Genomic DNA, 20,408 nt, shown 5'->3' on the forward strand with positions numbered 1-20,408 from the left:
ATTAGTATCCAAAAGCCAATTACTTAAAAGTCAATATTTACTCTGGTATATATTATTAGAGGCTTTAACCAATTTTATAATATTTTTTAAAATTAATCACTGAAATGCTGAATAGGATACCACATCACACAGGATGATGAATATCTGAATTTAGAACACTAATCTGGAGAGAAACTAGACAATAGTATACTTAATTATTATAGAAGTCAATCCAAGAAACACCAATATTTTTGACTGTTAGCATGTAACAGTTCCATTTGTTGATGGAGTCACATGAAAATTTATTTCTTCCAAATTTCAAGGGCCCTTTCAAATAGCTGAAAAGCATTTTAACAATAGAAAAGTTAAGGAAGTTTCTTTGTTACAAGATGTATGCAGTGGCCAGATATATGAAGTTACTCAAAGCCTAGGGAAACCTCGTTTTTTCATCTGATTTCCAGCATTCTGGGCTAAAAGTATCTTCTTTTGATTTTTGAGGTCATGAAGGTCCACCAGATTTGAAACACTCAAGAACCTAAATAAGCCTAGTAAAAATGTCATTTTAGTAATACATCTCTTAAGTCGATAGTTATTCTACAACCTTCGGTAAAACAGGCTTCTGGTTCAAGAGCTTCTTCACTTTCAATTTCTGCTTGCTCGCCCTCTCCAGGAGGAGCAATATCAACAGTGCTGCCTTCTGATGAGCTTGATGCATTTAGTTTCTGTAAGTAAAGTTCCACAGAACAATTTTTTCTCATTAGATACATATTCTGTAAAAAATGGTACCGAATCAAATCATGCCAATCTAACTTTTGAAGAATAGCAAACTTATAAGTATGCATCACCAAAAGTAAAACCATAGACATGTAAATGGTATAGTTCTGTTTCCCAGTTTATCTTCTCATAGGGAAGGACTAAATATAATTTGGCTACTAACCTGATCCATGTATATGACTGGTGAAGTATTCTGAGTAGTATTAATACCGGAGAGCTTGCATGCACCACACTCTCAAGTTATTTCATTGTCTTTACTATTATGCTGGATTACATTGAAAACTTGTCTTAGTTTTCCTAGCAAAATGAGCTAACACAAATCTGCACATATATGTTCTTGTCCACTACATATGGTATTTTCACAAAAATACACATTATCTGGATTAAAAAGTTCTAAATTTAATGGCAAATTTTTGCACAATTTAACTTTTGAAGAAAGCACAAATTACCAGAGCTGAAACATCATCTTTGCATTCCGGTCTCCTGTGCTTATTGAGAGACCTCCAGATGTCCTTTTCATCCCAAATTTTTCTATCATTCTACTACTTTTTTTGTACAGTGAAATACTATAGTCCTTACTACAGTAAAAGCACTTCTAGATATGAAAACTGCAAGAACTGGAGAGTGATAGAAAATAACTCAAGTTAAGAAAATTTAAACTGAGTACATTAAAACTGTGATCAGGTCATACAGTTTATCGGCCATACAGTTTATCAGTCACACAAGACTGCCCATAATTTTGCCCTTTTAAGAAAGCATATTTTGAAAGGAAAATCCTGCTAAAAATGCAAACAAAAAATTCAATAATTAGACATAGCATTTGTAATTTGTTTTCAGTTGACAGTACTGTTGTAATTTTTTTCTTCCATAATACTTTCTCTTTTATTGTGAAATAAGGCTTGTAATCAGAAAGCAACATTAAAGAAATCGTGGCAGTGAAATTCTTTTGATTTATCACATGTAGCAGTTGTACATAGGAATTTCAAGGGGGATGCAGAATGCACCTCTCACTTAAATACTTTAAATTGTACAGGTACTGATGTAACAAAAGGGCATTCTAGCACTGAGTAGATTTGTGCTTTTAGCTAAGCAGAACTGCTCATGTCCTTTGACCTTTGGAGGAAGGTCATGTTTAGAAAGTATGAAGACCTTTCTATACAATTTTGTTGAGAAAGTGCTTAATAGCAACTACTTTTCACATTTAGTTTTCAAGATAGTGACATTTTTAGAATATAAAAATCTCCTACTGTTCAGATTTTGCAACAAATAATAAACACGAACTTGTTTCTTGAAAGAGGCACTTCCATATATTTTCTTCTTCAGAGACACTGCTGAAAATTAAAACTAGTTATTTAACTCCTCAGTTAAAACTTAGTCTCTTCAGGAAAATGTATTGGCAGCTAAGAACTTTTTCTGCCAGAAATGAAGTAAATGGCACATACATCTTAATACAGCTTTTTAAGGAATTATTTCCTCATATTCAACTTTTAGATGACATGAATTAAGTTTTAAACAAAAATCATGTTGAATGATGGATAATTTCAAGGATAATTTTCCAGAAGCTGCCTTTTGCACACACAGTATGTAGTGAATATAGGGTCACTCAGACCTCAGGTCCCATGGTTGTTACTGCATTGTGACCAAAAATATCATGTTTCACTTCTCATACTGCACTTCCTGTATGATTTCCAAAATTTATATATGTAAAATAGTTACAGCCATGTTGCCTCTAAATGGAATAATTTTATTACTGGTCATGTAAGTCTGTGAGTCTGAGATAAAATACTGTGTAGCTCATTGTGAGAATATTTAAAATTTCACTTTCTCTATTACATTTACAACCAAAATACCCAGTAATGTACACTATATTAAACATTATTAGCATACCACCTTATTATCAACACATAAGGCTGTCTCTTTTTTAAAATTAATACTTGTGAATTAACTCTCTTACTATATATCATTGAAATACCAAGAAATAAGAAACCTTCCACTGAAATCATGGGCAGTTTCTTCATTAAATAAAACCCAAATATTGTAAAAATAATTATCTGTCACATTCAAGTTAGGAAAAGTAAAACTATTCATGGCCTGATCCATCATCATTAAATACATGACTGACTTAATAGTAGCAAGATAAAGGTTCATAGTAAGCATCCATTATAAATCTGTGAGTGCAAATTAAAAGGCAGTCAAATTTTTAACTGCATTTTCCCATGTAAACTCTGCTGCAGATAGTTCATAGTTGCTAAAAGCCAAGTGGCAGAAGTGCAATTTGTAACCAGTACAAACAGAAACTACTATAATTCTTTTCAGTAATTTTCACATAAAGCATTCTCTTCATTATTTTTCATATAATCTCAAACAACTGCATTATTAAGAGAAAAACCTCATTAGTTAACAAAACTCCTCTTCTTTGCTTGAAGACCCTAAATTAGGAAAGAACCAATACATTTTAAGTAAGGTGACGTTATGATATTCTTTCTAGCAATAAAGCTAATAAAACTAATAGGAAGCTTGAGACACATGATGGATTAGCACAATCTTCTTATCAGCTCATAAATGTGATTATCAGCCTCTAGGACAGACCATGCCCTGTAAATATTTATTTGCATCTTCAATGATAACACATTTTCCTTTATAAGGAAACATTTGAAAGCAATTGCTTATGGTGCAGCATTCTCAAGGCCTGAATCAGCAAAACGACATGCTTGACTAGAGCAGCAGCCTGAGCAATACTGTGGAAATCACAGACAAAAATAAAAGAAATAATCAGACTACCTCAATGGGATTATATTTTTCTGAAAACAGTATTATAAATATTATTGTGTAGGATATAAAAGAAAAAATGCTTCATCACCCACCCAAATACTTGGTTAATGTATGTATAATCAGCCTCCATAATGTTCTTTCAGAGCAGTGCATCTCTTATCAACAGCTTCGATCATTAAAACAAGCTTTGACCAACAGCGTGTTAATGCGCCCATTTACAAGAAAATGCATTCACTTAAGACCCAGTCTTGCTCTCATTTGATTCTATTCTAGATTTCAACAAGAGCAAGAGCAGGCTACTGAAGTTTTAAGCTTTACAAACGGCTTCATGATTCAAGTGACAATAAAATAAAAGGATTCAGCCATTACAAATTGCCTTTAGTAATTCAGCCATGTGGTTTTATACTTTCAGTCTCGAAAGCTGCACTGTAACTGAGTGAAAAAATATAAAATAATGGAGATTGATGATTCCAAAGTGATTCTAAGCTGACTTTAAATCTCAGATCTTATGATATTTGACTTTTATATAATATTAAGAATATAATTTTAAAATCTCTTTCCTTAGAGTCTTATTTGGTGTTTGAAGCATATCTTGGTTTAAAATTTAATTATTGAAATCTGAGAATTTTCAGAATACCCACCAATGTTAATTTTTTTGGCATCTCTGGGCAATTTAAACCAAAATATGATAAAGGTAGATCATGCTGCACTATAATCAAGGGTACAAAAAGAACCACTTGGTGATCCTTTTGAAGCCAGTAAAACTCTGCCTGAAGGAAACAGTTTTCAATCCTGCTACAGGACTGAAATCTCAATCCCCCCAAAATTTTGATGCCTAGTTTTGCTAGAATAATTTGACCTCCTTAGTTTCATGTAACTTTGGCTCCTGTGCAATATTTGCTGTTCCTATTCCTGAAGGCTCTGCCAATACTCATCAATGGAGGGCATGTTTGCCTATATTGAAAAACATTCCTAGGGTAAATAGGTATATGTGCAATTTTATAAAAATTATGCTGACTACTGTGTAGTCTTGCTAATTCACACAAGTAAGTCCCCCAAATCATTTACGGAATGCTATTGTGAAACACATTCCAAATACCACTATTTATAAAGGCATTTAAGAAAAGAGGAGTTGTAAAATGTTTAGCTTTTCAGAGTTCTTTAAGGCAAGTTATTAGCTAAGTATAATTTTAGCAATTATAAGACTGCTTGCTCTTCTTCCAGTTTATAAAACTCAAGATATGCACTGTCCAAATGAATAGAGTGTAGTTTGTAGCATCTTGAAGATCTGCATTACAGTGCATTGCAGATTTAAAAGTGTAACTGTAATTTTTACACAAGTAGCTACTGTGATAATTCAAATATTATCCATTAAGGGGATGAAGTCGTGGCAGAAATTATTTCAAAATCACTTTACACATTTCACACATTTCATTAAATATTTACATTTATAAGGGCTGAATCAAAAAGGGTTGTTTTTATTTTTTAAAAACTATGCATGCTCCCTTTTTCTTTGGCTTCTTTAGCATAAAACATTCCAGTACTTTTATGATCCATACTTCAAAACCTGAAGAGCATGCAGGTATTGCTAAATACTGTATTTAAATATTCAGAAAAACCATTAGCCGAGTTAAAAAATACATGTTGGGTTTGCCAGTCCCACCTGACCATGCTGTGATGTGAATCCCATAACTCAGCAGAGAGCAGCTGTGCATGTTTCTACTCTTGCAATGGATAGGGAAGGTACATAGCTGAATAGCATGCAGGCCAGTCAAAATCCATTAAAAAGTGATTATATATATATATACATATATATGTATAACTTGCTTAGGTAACCTGTGTGAAAGTGGTGACACGTTGCTCTACCTGGTTAAAAAGCACCAGAGCTGCATTCTTGATTGCTCCAGCTTGGTTTTACCCCTGTGAGAAGTAAGAATGGTAGGTAGTGAAGTTCAAGACACAGGATCACTAGTTTTTCTCTTTTTGGAATCTCTAATTCAAACACGGCTTTAACACAATTAAAACATAATTATTAAATATTTTATTATTAGCTGGAAAAAGGGAAATACATACCACCTGAAATGTTAAACAAAGTTTTCTAAGAACTTGTTAGTTTATTTTAGAGAAATTAGAAATATAGAAGCTAGAACTACTAATCTGCACACAAAAATTGTGATTCATAAATAAAAATGGAATGAATAAAATTAACAAAGACATTATTAGCAGATTTGGAAACTATTACTGTATTTATATAGTCCTTAATGCTTATTAATGAAAATTTTAAGGGATTTTTTGTTTGTTTCATGTCCTAGTCTTCATTTAATTGACTATGTGATTATCTCTTTTATTTGAAAAATATGTATGTACAGGAAGCAAAATACTTTGAAGATGTATGTCTTCCCATTCCTCCTTCATCCTCTAATAATGGTAGAACTCCTAGATCTTGATGAAAATACACATCTTTAATTTCTGTTCAGTTTAAATGGGATGAATTATCATATTATGTAAATTTCTAGTTTAGATTTAGTATGCTATACACTTCTGAATCTCTCATCATTATATCATTGTTTCAAAAGAGGATTGTATTGGTGTCTGGACAGTGGAGCATCAATGTATCCAGAGATATGGTTTAAATCAGTAACCACAGGTAGTCCATTACTTAAATAATTTGTTACTTCTGAAGAAACCGCCCCAGAACTGGTCAGTTTTAGAAAAGATAATTTAGATTGTTGGACATTTTAAACATGATAAAACAATCATCCAACAAATTGATGAAATCCTGTGGAGTCTGTTTTGACTATTGTTAGAGCCAATGAAAATGCTTATCTTTTGGGAATGCAATAACTCTGTTCTTGTCTTTTTCACTTCATCTGGGCACAAAGGCTGTGGTGAAGCCAAACAGAAAACTGAACTTATTCATTGTTTTAAAAATTCAGTAGATTAGATGATGAAGGATATTTTTAATTTGATGAAAATCATCTGTTGTGATCATCAAAAGTAAATTGAGTAACCTCATTTCTCCAATCTGAATTTGTATTTACTTTACATACACTGTAGATAGAAAAGCTTTTGGAATTGTGAGTGATTGAGGCCTGTAGGTGTATGTATTTCTTTAGTTGTGAAATAAGCTTTCCATAACTGAGAAATATATTTGAAATTATTTTCCCATGTCAAAATGCAAAACTATATTTATAAAGTTGGCAATCAGCTATAATGAACAGTTGTTAAGGGGTATGTAATATACAATAGTTAGGAGTCTTATGTTAGGTAAGATTAACATAGTCCACTCATTTCACTATGGAAACAGCATCCACATGCTAACGTTAAAACCCACCCAATTATCCCCTTTAGCTGTTTCTAATTTTTTTATTGTCTTCAAAGTTAATGATCTTGAGTACCTTATTTTCAGAGCAGAAATCTGTTTCTTTTCTGATGATTATCTCATTGTTTTTGATTGTCTCATTGATTATCTCTCTTTTCTGATTATTAAAAAATTCTCCTTCAAAGTATCAATGAAATGTTCACTTCTTGCAGGTACTTTCAGCCAACTATTACTCTAAAGGAGTGAGTAACTTTATAATCTAACAAGTATTATCTTTCTGTTTCATCCAAAAAGAGATTTACTCAATTTTCTAGTGATATGTATTAGAAAGATCTTGTTTAGATCTGGAATTTGCAATCAGGTTCCAGAATAGATTCTGGCAGATTTGGGAAGTTATTAACTAGCAAATTAATTAGAAAGTCTTTCCATGAAAGGGGAGAAAAAAAAAAAAGAAAAAGAGCTGGCCTTCCAAAAGAAGCTTGGTGGCTAGAGTTACTTTCTACTATAGCATATCTGACAAAAAAAAAAAATAGGAAATATTACAATTTCTTCCTCACTCACCCACAATTACAATATCTACCGTAACTACCTGCTCCTGGCATATTCCTCAGGGGAACACAGGCTATGCCCCACTTCTAGCATGACAGACTTCAAATAATCATTCTGCTCTTAAGCATCAGTGACAGTAAGACACCAGAAAAAAAAAAAGATTCATTTTACAGCTCCTGTGCAGCTCTAGCTTCCCACAGCTCTGTGGTTAAATAAAACATTGTTATAGGGGATACCTCCTGAGGGTGTTTTAAGTGCTAAGTACTGTCACAGTTAAAGCAGGGAAATTTCTGCCCCATCTCTTACCCCTCCTTTTGCAGACCAGGCCTTCTAGCAGGAGTGTTTTCTCAGTGGGACCCCTTGAGAGGCAAAACAAAGCAAATGATGGTGTACTGTTCTAGAGAGGTAACTTAAATACTGCACCAGTGTACTCTCTATCTTCCTTAAAAGACAATCAGAAGGCAGCAAAAGATTCAACAGTACGGTTGACTTGGTAGGAGAAGATTGGGAATTTTCACAAATTCCTGTCACACGCCAGAACTTCCATTCATATATTCAGAAAGCTGGTGGATTTTTATACACACAATAAAATAACCCACTTTATTCTTTCCACAGAAATCATCCAGAAGGAATGGAATAAGGAATCCAGAGCAGAAAGTGCAATTAATATAGAATTCACAATTTTCAGGGTACTGTCTGATTAGACACTGTTCACAATATGCACACTTGCACTGTATGAATACATGTCAGACAGTTAAACAATAAACAGTTATGGGTGAGCAGAACTTGATGGAAGTTATTATTGCTCCAGTTTCCCAATGGTATTGACTACTATAGTCTATGGAAATACTGAAGCTGCACAAAGTCCTAAAGCTGTCTTAACCCCGTTGAAAATTCCTCCACAATTTCTTAATATAAATACCATCCATCATTTACTGCTGGATTTCCCACAGTCACCTGAAATTTTCAGTCAAATTGCTTATTAAGTGGTTTCTCTTCCTGAAGACATATGGATAAAAGTCCATTAAAAAAAAGGGCAAAATCCCTTTTGATTTATTACTGTCCAGAAACTTCAGGATGGCCTTAGAAGATAAAGGCACAATGCCTGAACCAGGCAAAGATGGGGTTAAACAGAGAGTTGACTTGTGAAAGTCACCTTGAAATTGGTATTTTCTCAGCACATCAAAAAGGGCTTTTACTCCACTTTCTTGGAGTGTACCTACATCACATATTCACCTGGAAAGCAGTGGAGTTTCTGCCTTTGCATTGCATTTTGCTTTTTCCTCAGCTGTTCTCATAGACTATATGGCAGTACACTGTAAACGGAGCCATTCAATCTATCTTACAGAAGAAATAAACCAGTAATACCTATGGCACAACCAGTGACTTCCCTTGTAACACAGACCCACAGGCACTATGGCAGAGAAAGTGGACTGCCAGGGGATCACTAGCTAGGTATGGACGGGAACTTCCCAAGTTCCTTTATTGCTGAGGCTAACATGTCATGTAACCACAAATTCAGTATCTGCACAGCCCCTCCCAACTTCCTAATGCATATTACAAACCTTTTAAAAAGTAACATATTCAGGAAATTTTGAGGCTTGTAACTTGATGGAGTTAATAGGAAGGCACTCATAACTGTATTTATCAAAGCCACAATGAAAACAGAAAATATCTAGTAAAATGTCATTTTAAAAAGCATCAGAATATATGAAAAGACATAGAAGACTTTGCTAAAGGTTCATTGGAAATGAAAACCAACTTTTATTAGATCAGCTTACATGAAAAATACTTAACTCTCAGACTCAGAATCGCTCTGAATGTTTTTGGGTTTTTTTTTATACTAGTTGATCTCTTAATTTACACTGCTTTACACTTCCTGTATCTCTTATATTCTACATTTACCATGGATAAGCACTCCTGCTATATTGTCTTATACATTTGCATTGAAACTCTTTGTCTCATAACTGAGCAACTCAGATGATAGAATATCTCGTTCTTCATCCTACAATTCTTAGAGCAACATTCTTTGCAGCTGCAAATAAACACACACTCTTGATGTTCTTTAGCAAAAACCCCATAGTATGATTAATTGGATCATGGCTATGCATTAATGTAATGTGGTGTAGTTTGATATTGCTGAGGAATACATCATTATTGCATATATGCCAGATATACAGCTATGATAAAGTCATGAATGCAGGGCTTATTTATAGGAGAGCTTTCTTCATGGTAAAGAAACCCTTTTGGATTAATGAGTTATTACACAACATCACAGCTTCTAATCTAATTGAAAACAAATTTATCCATGGTTCCTGATGTCTTAAATGACAAGGTTCCTAAATTTCTAATGGCACTGAATATAATTAGATTCTGCTAATGCCTTTATTAGCTTGTCATTGATTACTACCCCAATATATAAAGTTTTCCTTGTATACTATTAGCACCTGTACATGATCACTTCTGGTATTTGAGCCACTTAGCTTTTGAAACACATGGCATTGATTTTTTAGACCAACTTTTGTCACTTTGCACAATAATAACAACAGCATAAATCCTTCAAGTAAGCTGTTTCTGCATGCTTCTGTATTACAAGATCACTTTGCTCTCCAGTATAACTTGAGCTGCTGCTTTACCATGACATTCATTGGTACCTAGATTACTTTATTTCAGCCAGCCATAGTCTCTGAACGCACAGTCTGTTCAAATATTACTCACAAAAATTTTTAGATAATACAGAATATATTAGTGATCTGTGATGTCTCCGTCTTAATTTTTAGAACTACCCTAAATATTGAGAGAAATATTTTTTCTCCACTTATGTTTGCTTAGGTATGCAAAGCTGTACACTCCTTCATTGTTCCTTAGCCTTCTACCCTTATTCCATAAATTCTTATCATGGAGGTACTACAGAAAGAATGCTTTATCAAGTATGTACCAGTCCTAAAACCTCATAAAACTGTGAAAGAAATAATCACATTTAAAATCAAATATCTTCCAAATTTTAATAAACAAGATACTAAAAATGTAAACTCTAAGGATCTTCTACACTATACCATTATATAATTTTTTTCTTGAATTGTACTACATAAAATTATAAAACATAAAATATAGGATATTAAAGTTTTTAAACAATTCTAAATATGTAATTAAATCATGTAAATGTATGACTACAGTTTAATAGTTAAGATACGAAAAATCCTACCTGTTTGCTTTCTTCCATATCAGATTCGCTGCTAAATTCTTCTGTATTTAAATTTTCAAAATCTGATTCTCCAAGTGCAATGGGCACTGTTACAGTGAGGCCTGGGTTGTTTATGAATGACATATAATCATTTTCATCAATTACGTATTTTTCCACACTGCTGCCTGTGCCTACACCACTGGTGGTTCCATTCCCGTCTTTAAGATAATTCAGATCTTTGCTTATTTCAACAGCAGTATGATTGGAAATGCAGCTGTCTTTCTTGTTGTTTAGCTCTTCAAGTGCTTTGATTTCCTCTAAAGATTTCTGCTTTCTAACGAAGGCTTTTCGGATGAACTCCTGTATCTTTTTTTTAACAAAATCTATGCCTTTCTGAATCCTTGCCACAGCAATCTGGAGATTGTTCATTTCATTATCATCATCTGTAGCAGCAAGGTTGTCTGAACTAAATGAGCTCAGCAGCAAGGCCAGAAATAGGTTCAATACCTAAAAGATGAGAGAATACAGCTATATAGTAAATACATACATATCAGAAGTGTTAAATTTGGCAGTGCTAGGTTAACAGTTGTACTTGATGATCTCAAAGGCCTTTTCCAATGTAAATAGTTCTATGATTCTAAAAAAAGAAGTAGAGCAGGTTGTGGATCATAAATAACTTTTTGGGGCTCTGCACATTTTTGCTGAAAAAATGTCAAGATTGCAAGGTCATGTAAATAACTAGGATACAAATATTTTGAATTCTATTTTATAAAAATTTAAGTCATGTTAAAAATATCACTAAAGGAAGAGAATTTTGACAGGAAATTTTGACTGCAAATTTTAATGGTAAAAGAAACTGAAAAATAAAGTAAAAGTGTAAATGGTTCATTCCTTTTATAAGACTTATGTCTAGGAAGTTCTCACCAATTCAATATTTATCAATTGAAATTTTGCATTTTAACTTGTCAGCTTGAATTTAAATTTTTTTATAAAGGTTTCTTGTACAATCTTGAGTTAGAAGTTTTCAAACACCTTTTTAGGCTGGACGGCAAATCCCTCTGGGTTTCATTTTTGTTTTTTACACGTAAACAATCCAAAAAGTTCAGTAGTAAAAATTAAACAGCAGCTCTAAATTAGCTCTAGCACTCCCATGACAGGATGTTGGATTTGACATTTTAGTTTCCTTCTAAATGCTTGTACCCATAGTAAGAGTACTTCAGGGGATAGAAATGTGTGAAAAAGAGGAAAATGCAATCATCGTATGTTTTTACCCAAAATTTAGCCCATTCAGATTAATTTTTTAATTCTAAACAGAAGGATGACAAACATTTTCATTGCCTAGCTGTGAGTCCTGTACATCTGCATCAGAGTTAATGTTCAAAAATGTTCATCACGTACCACTAGGTTTCCAATCACCATGACCAGCATGAAAACAATAAGGCACATGGTTTGGCCTGCAACCTCCATGCAGTCCCACATCGTTTCTATCCATTCTCCACACAGCACTCGGAATACAATCAGGAAAGAGTGGAAAAAGTCGTGCATGTGCCAGCGAGGAAGTTCACAGTCACTGGAGATCTTGCAGACACATTCCTTGTAGCTTTTGCCAAACAGCTGCATCCCAACCACAGCGAAAATGAACACAATGATGGCCAGCACCAGGGTCAGATTCCCCAGAGCCCCCACTGAATTGCCAATAATCTTAATCAGCATATTTAAAGTTGGCCAAGATTTTGCCAATTTGAAAACTCGAAGCTGCAAAACAAAAATGCAGATGAACTATTAGTGTTAGTTACAAAAGAGAAGCTAGGTTCAAGCTGGCTAGCAGAGCATACCAATTTCTGTATTAATTTGTTCTTCAGTAGTACCACATTATTATTTTAACGGGAAGCAGGGAACATGGAGAAGTTGTCAAAAATGCATTGTTTATCATTTGATTTCAGTCATGCACATAGTAAAAAAAAGTCATAATTTGTGGTTTTTTTGACATTTTATTTTACTATTTTTAAACGTCCACTTACAGATGATTCCTGAATTCTTAGAGACATTTTAGGCGCTTCTACTCTTTTCATCACTGTGACTACACCCTCTTTGTTGGCTTGGTTCCACATTTCCCTCAGCACCACATTAAGCCTTCCATGCTTAGATAGAGGCCAATTTTTTAAGCAAAATCTTGATCTTGATATTATGATGTCCATTCAAATCATAAACACTAACTTAAAAATAATATTCATTACTCAAACTATGTTATGTGAAGTTGGATACCATTGCAAGTAGTGCTAAATAAGTCACTCCTTCCTGCTCTATGTATTAGGAGATAAGGTTTTCAACCAGTGTGATGACTATTGGTAATAAAGACTTTTAAATCATTAATCTTGGCCCTCTAGGAAACACATCTATAAACTAGTTTGTGCACAATACTAATTGCTATTAAAAATACGTTTCTATTAAAAGCTCAATAATATTTCAATTTAAATGTTATCTTAAAGTCAGCTTGTTACAACTGTTATATGTAATGGTGTGACTAGAAGTTTATTGTTGGTGCCCATTAAAATAAATGTGAAGAGAGGATCTGCTTAAGTTCACAAGTAACACAAAGTAATGTTCACAATATAAAGACTAAAAATGCTATGAATCTATATGCTGGTGACAATATGTATGTTTTTACAGATATTCAACTTTGATGATTCTTAATGAAATCAGTGTAAAGACTTACAAAATTCTTAAAGGTAGCAGTTAGTCTTATGTTGGCAAAGTATATCAGTTGGATAGATCAATAGGATAATTTGATACTAAAAGGTATCAAACACCTTAAATTTGTACTTACCAAACATAGCTTGCAAATTAGGCACATAAGAAAAATAATGTGAGCCATTGAAGTATACAATACATATTTCCAAAATATGGTAATTATTACAGGCACCAGCACTTTTTACTTTTTTTTTTTTTTTGAGTGAGATAATGGCATGCAAATATTTAATTCACAAGGTATTTACCAATCTGAATGACCGAAGAACAGATAATCCTTCAACATTTGCAAGACCAAGCTCCATTAAACTAAGGCTAACGATAATACCATCAAAAATATTCCAGCCTTCTTGGAAATAATAATAAGGGTCCATGGCAATAATCTTTAGTACCATTTCTGCTGTAAATATCCCAGTGAATACCTAAAACAAAACGTAATGAATGGTTATGAGAAATTTATATACCTGAGGAATTTTTTTTAATCCAGTGAGTTCTCTCACCTGTTATTATAAAAACCAGCTGATTGCTATCTCCAAATGGCATCTAAATATTTCTAAACACTGAAAACAAGTAACTAAATCAGGATATATAGTAGGACAGAGGTTTGGTAAACCTATAAAAAGCTATTGACCAGGCAGCAGTTCAGCTCCCTGGTATGTGCTGGACTATCCATCCAGGAGATGATGTGATGTCACCTGGTGTTTTAAGTCCTGTTTGATGCAGATGGTTCCAGTAAAGTAAAACAAGACTTGACAGCAAGATTTTCCTAGCTTACAGTCTAAAAGTTTTACTCTCTAATGTCAGACTCTCTAAGCATAGACCCTCTGAAGTCTGTCTTGTAGACAAGGGAAGTTGGAGTTTCTTGTACCGGGCTTTTTGTAAGAATAAAGAAGTTTCACACATAGTTACCATGCTGTGTGACAGCTATTTCCTTTAGGAAAGTGAATTTCAGGGTGATAATGTGATGTGAATTATCTCCGAGTGCCAAATGTGAAATTATCAATGCTTTTTAGTGTTTTTAAATCCAGAATTTAACTCAAAACTTTCTTGAACTGTGTAGTGATCAGTTGTTTGTGCAGCGCAACAAAGAAGTTTGGGAGCATGCCTTTTTTATAAAGGTATTTTCACTGTAGTGTAACTGAAAATTTCCAAGAGAAATTCTGACATTGAATATTTCATCAATTTTGTATGGAAGAAAAATATTTTCTGTGATGTAATATCAGTATCATGGTAAAAATTGCATAATCTACCTTAACATTGGAAAGAAAAAACCCAAGGTAGACATCAACAAGTCTGGCATTCCAGTGAAAGACTGCACTTCCATCTATATTCAGTTATTTCATTATAGTAGTTAGAAAACAAGATTCATGAAAGACAAAGGCTTCAGGAAAAAAATCACTTTACCTGTGAAAATCATATGTACCATTTCTAAATTGATTATAAAAAGACATTTTTGGAATAGATTTAAAACAAATTCAATGCATTTATACATGTCTTCTTTTAGAAAAGGGTATTTTTACATCAAAAAGTAGTGCATGACAAACTACTTACCAGGTTCCCCACAGAAAGGACACTGCTAAACTGTTCTGTCATTGGGTAATGTTCCATGGCCATAAACAAGGTGTTTAAAACAATGCAAATAGTTATAGCAAGATCAACAAATGGATCCATCACAACTAAATTGACGACATGCTTTACTTTTAACCATGGACTCCAGCAATCCCAGATCAAGAAAGTATTTGCAAATCTGTACCAGCATGGTGGGCATTTCTGTCTGGATTCTTCAAGCTCTGAAAAGAAAAAATAGAAAAAATGAATATTACAAATTTATCTTCTGGAAGTTCTTGCTTTAAAATATGGAAAAAGATTATATCAATCAAATAAACAGCTCTCACTAACATGAGATTTCCCTCACCCATGTGCAGCCACCTTAAAGTAAGGCATCTACTTTATTTAAGATCCTCTACAACCAATGGACAGTGAAGTCAGAGTAAATCATCGGAGACAACTGTCTAAAGAGAGAAATGTATTTGTCTTTCCCATGACAGTAGGGAGAATCTAGAGAGTTAGTTTAGGTTACTTGACTTGCTTACAGCAGATATCTTAATTATAGATATTAAAAGCCAACATGATTCACTCGTCAGTGAGCTGCTATATATAATTGGTATAAGCTTCATAAAGGATTCACATTTTTTCTAGTATGTACAAAACATGAGTACATATTTTGATTTGAGATACTAAAAGTGTTATGTTTGCTACTACACTGAACCACTACAATATCAGATAAATGATCTGTAATGCATACCTCTAATTTCTTATTTGAATGGCTATTTTTAATGTATTGCATGCCTGCTTTCTTATTTGTAAATTATTATTTAATTTGGTTTGAAAATGTCTTGTACAGTTGCAGCATCTATCAACTGACAAACAGTACAACATATATCTGTATTAGGAGAACAACTCTGTTTAGCAACTGCTTTAAATTAGAATCTTTGGAAACTATTTTTTCTTCCATTTCACTGTCAATATTGTCAAAGTTACAGAAGAAGAGTAACTTCTTCTAAGTTAATAATAGCAAGAATGAATGTCTGATGTGATGGAATGTTTGAGGACAGCGTAGAAGGAAGATTGATGATTGCTTAAGTGAGAAATACTAAGACTACAAAATATGTAAGAAATGTCCACAACAGTTTTGATAAAATTTCCGCGTAATGCCATCAACTCAACTTGGAAATTTCCCATTTTTCAGGCATCCCTTAGAGCACAGAGAGATGTCCATCATCATGACACTTATGGATGACTTTGCTACAATAGCTGTTCCACAGATTTGCTAATAAGGATTTACTGCAAAAATCTACTTTGAAGACCAGTCAATTGATTTTTGCCTCTAATATTGTCTTATATGGGTGGAATTACTGGAAGTTAAAAGCTTTCAAACTACTGAAATAAACAAGTTCTCCAGGCAGAAAAGGATATCATAAGTAGCTAAAGCTTTCTATAGTCTTTATAAACCACAACAAAGACAGTACTTCAGAAGGAATATATGGATTGGGTGGTATAATCACATTTCTGAACATGCAACTCAGAATGATGAAAGGCAGGACAGGACTGGCCTTGGACAAAAGTGACCACTCATACTGGATGCTGAGTTGACACAGAAGACTCCGTTGCTGTGCTTAGCAATTTCTGAAATGGTGGAAACCAGACATGGGTAAGGAGGTGACTATCAGGACAGTTTTGTTTACATTGACATGTTTTTTTCTGGTCAGGAGAGTGGAAGGACAAACTATTTAATTAGAGGAAGAATGCAGCGCTCTCTAAGGCGATATCCTGTTTACAGAGAGGAGAACCAAGATTTAAGAGGTACCAACAGCTCACACTTGCACTAAAGTAGGACAACATACTCATGAAGATACACGTTTGTGAGAACAGGTTTTTTTTAGAAGAAAATAGGTGATATAAACCTTACATTTCTTACTACAATTAGTTTGCGATCTCTTTGTTTATCTGAGAGCAAAGGGCTTCAGAACTCACTTTAAAATTATATTTCAATACTGGCTTAGTAACACTGCAATGTTTCTTGGTAATTTCTTGTCTTTTTAGAATATATGTTGTATCTGCAAGGTTGGTCTTACTGTAACACCTGCCACACTTTGCCAGTATCCAGTAGATAGATACTGCAAGCTTATAAAATTAATGGCATATATATGAAGAGTGAGCATACTCAGTTTCCATTAAATAGGAAAAAAAATCCCAAGAAGTATGCTTTTCCATATAGAAAATACAATTTTTTTTTTTCATCTTTGATAACTCCAAAAATTTAAGAAATACTTAAGACACTTTTTGGGCAGTGGCATGGGTTGATTACATTTGGGGTTTTTTCCTTTATATTTCTCATTCCAATTTCCTATTGTCTATCCTTGGATTTAAAGCCCAAGGGAAATGATTGCTCTAGTACATCACTGTCTTTATAGTGGCAATTCCTGGGTTATCTTAATTGATTTTTCCTGCTGATGTCTAATGGAAAAAGAAATCCCTATATTTTCTGTTTGAGGCTCTGGCATCCCCCTAGCTACCATTATTTGTTAGTCCACTTAGTAGAGTAATATTTTGGAAGGGGCTATGAAAAATAAATGGTTAAGCATTTAGATTGTGTAAATGACCTTAGAAATGCTCAAAAGCCTTTTGTATCTGACATTCAGACACTCCACATGTCCAGTTTTACATTTACAAAGCAAATTATGTAAATAATTTCTCTGTACATGTAGTTAGCAGAACTTCACTGAACTGCCTGTCAGATAAAATGCATCAAATACCTTCCATTGTATTTGTAAGTATGCTGGCTATGCTCATTGCTCTTTGTCTTGCAGCAGACTCTTCCAGCATTTCCATGGAAATTTGATATGAACTCAGTCTTCTTTTCCTTATTTCTGTTTCAGTAGTGGTGCCCTGTAAATGAAATACTGAGGAATTAGACCATACTTTTCAACAGCCAACTAACAGTATTTACTGCATAAATATTGTAGTGATAATCAAAATCATCTTTGTGCAATGTAATATGCTTTTCTTACACACTGAATGTTTCTGTTCTTGTCAGGATTTCTTTCTTCTTTATTGGTGAACTCAGTGGGAATTTTGTACAGTGTAGCGAATCACCTGAAGGACCCAATACCAACACAATGTGGGACTGGAGGTGTTTCACATTTAAATGACTGGCTGAACAAAATTTTTGCTAGGTACCTTCTTGATAGTGATGATAATAATAATACTAATATATAAAATACTGTGTATGGGCAAGGCTTGCTTATTTGAATGTTTGAAAGAACATCTTAGCTTACAGAAGTTTGAAACTGAGGCTGAAATGTTATGTAATTGGAAAGATATTTAGGAATGGTACACGTTTTTCTCATGAAAAGCATGAGACAAAATTCCTCGAGAAAAAATTCGGAAAGGGTTATTTCTAGTAACTATCATGGGAGTAGTAACCACCTTCTGTTTAATTTTATAGGAGTTTTCCTATACATATTTCCATGCTATAGCTTTGTTTATATATTGAATGTCTACCTTTGTTGAAACAAAACTATATACAAATTATCAAATTCAATTAATCTTCTTTTTTTTCCATGTGCAGATGTCTTGCTGAAAGCAAGAATACATTACTTTACTAAGCCTTAGACATAGGAGGTTGAGGACTTTTTTCCTTTATGTTCTCTTGTTTAGAAACTATTGCAAATTATTTCTTTAAGAAATTATAAGGAATGCAGAGATGAGGAACAAGAGAAAATTCTGTGCCTGAACCAAACTGCAATAATTACTGATTTACTTATAATTACCTCTGGTATAAGCTGACCAGTAGGTGAAGTTAGAGCTGAAGGTCCTCCAACCAAGGAAACCACTCCATTGCAATCCACAGTGCTGTGCATCTTCCCATTTACTGGAAGGGCTGGTATCATTCTAGATGACACACTCGCCTGACTAATGTTACTGTTGCGCCTTTCTCCATGTCGATTTGGGACAAAGAGAGAATCTCTTCTGCTCTCATTGTCTTCAAGAGTGCTATGTTCATCATCAGCAAAATCATTTTCAGATCCTATATCCTTTGCATGACCTCTGAAACTGAAAATGCTGGTTTTGCTGTTGCGCCTCGGTGAGAACAGAGAACCACGAATGCTTAACAAAGACTGTAAAAGATTTAAAACAAACCAAACAAAACAGCATTAGAACTAAAGTTGTAAGTTCTTGGCTTTTCAAAGAACAGTTACAGTGCTGGAGGAAGGATAGTCATTTTATTATAAGTGTGTCCATTAGGGGAATGTGTTCACCAGGGGACCTGAAGTAGAGGGGAAAATTCTTTTAAGGTAATGTAGCAGGACTAAGGAAAAGTTGCGCAGAAGACATAAGCAAGGTTGAAGAGTTCCGAGTGAAGACGGTGCATAGAGCTGGTATGGACTGTGCTGGAGACAGTTTTCAATATCACTATCAAGGTTTTGCAGGTATTTATCTTTTATTCCTTCTATTAGAGTACAGAGCTAAAAGTGCTTTACTTCTCTTCTTCATCCCCCGGATTCCTAGGGATAACAACTAACAATGCTCACTGATCACTGTTTTCTCTTTTATTTGGTAGATGCAGAAGTGATCTTAAGTTTGGTATTGAGATCCTTCTAAACTGATGTAAGGAACTTGACTGACTTCTTCACAATAGGCTCAACAGTGGGGGAAAAATAACTAGACTACAGAGGAGACAGCTTGGGGAAGCTTTGGAGATACAGTAGCAGCACTCTTAGGCATAGCTCTCTGGGGGCTATAGCAGGCTGCACACACCTGCCAGAATGTACCACTCTGTTATCAGGCAGCTCAAAGCAAGTATTCATCAGGGACACCGTTACCTAAAGATATTCTGCTACGGGTGAGAAAAATAAATCAGTGGTTGTTGGTAATTTATCTTTTAATTACAGTAGAAGCCGGTTAATGAAGTGTTCTTCTCCCTTGCTACATATTTTATTAACAGCATTCATGAATAAATAAAATGAGTACTAATTGTGGAGAAAAGTAACCTGGCATTCAGCCTTCAGTACTGCATTTGTACAAATCTTCACATCTTTGTTCATCAAAAACCTGGTTTGAGACTATTGTCGCCTTTTCAGTATTTTTGCAGGTGGAAAGTCCTCATATGTAATAGCAATGGGTCTGATCCCAGGTATAATTAAAGTGAAAGTGAAAACTGTCCTATATTATATAATCCTATGTTAATACGTTGAAAATCAAACACTGTATATATACATATATCAACCCATATGTATCTCTGTATATGCATAGTCAGATATATAAATTCACACACATAATGTATGTACTGAAATGGTAGAACTGCCTGTTGTTTACCAGGGTTGGAAGGTGTTTACCATTATGAGATGTATTTTTTTCTGCTCTTTGGTATAGCTCTTATATCTATACCAAATTTTAATAGTTTGGGCTGAAATTTTCTATTCTGGTTGTCAGCCTCAGGCTGAGTTATTTGAAAAATATCAGCCAAATGATTTTGCTAACCCATTTATGTAAAGTTGGCTGGAGAAAAAATGCTGT

At 34.1% G+C, this 20,408-nt stretch overlaps 1 protein-coding gene across 3 annotated transcripts in view; it reads right to left on the minus strand.

Moving 5' to 3' along the window:
• The window catches only part of LOC104693916 (sodium channel protein type 2 subunit alpha-like), a 70,602-nt gene that overhangs the window by 18,789 nt on the left and 31,405 nt on the right, over positions 1 to 20,408 (minus strand). For all 3 annotated transcript variants that reach the window (XM_020584997.2, XM_010406863.4, XM_020584998.2), the window contains exons 14-20: positions 18,662 to 19,009; positions 17,645 to 17,777; positions 14,880 to 15,118; positions 13,577 to 13,750; positions 11,979 to 12,335; positions 10,602 to 11,087; positions 581 to 701 (exon numbers count right to left, since the gene is read on the minus strand). In XM_020584997.2, coding sequence (XP_020440586.2) covers positions 581 to 701; positions 10,602 to 11,087; positions 11,979 to 12,335; positions 13,577 to 13,750; positions 14,880 to 15,118; positions 17,645 to 17,777; positions 18,662 to 19,009 — 1,858 coding nt within the window. The remainder of the gene's footprint in view (positions 1 to 580; positions 702 to 10,601; positions 11,088 to 11,978; positions 12,336 to 13,576; positions 13,751 to 14,879; positions 15,119 to 17,644; positions 17,778 to 18,661; positions 19,010 to 20,408) is intronic.

Source organism: Corvus cornix, chromosome 7, assembly GCF_000738735.6.
Source record: "Corvus cornix cornix isolate S_Up_H32 chromosome 7, ASM73873v5, whole genome shotgun sequence".
NCBI lineage: Eukaryota > Metazoa > Chordata > Aves > Passeriformes > Corvidae > Corvus > Corvus cornix.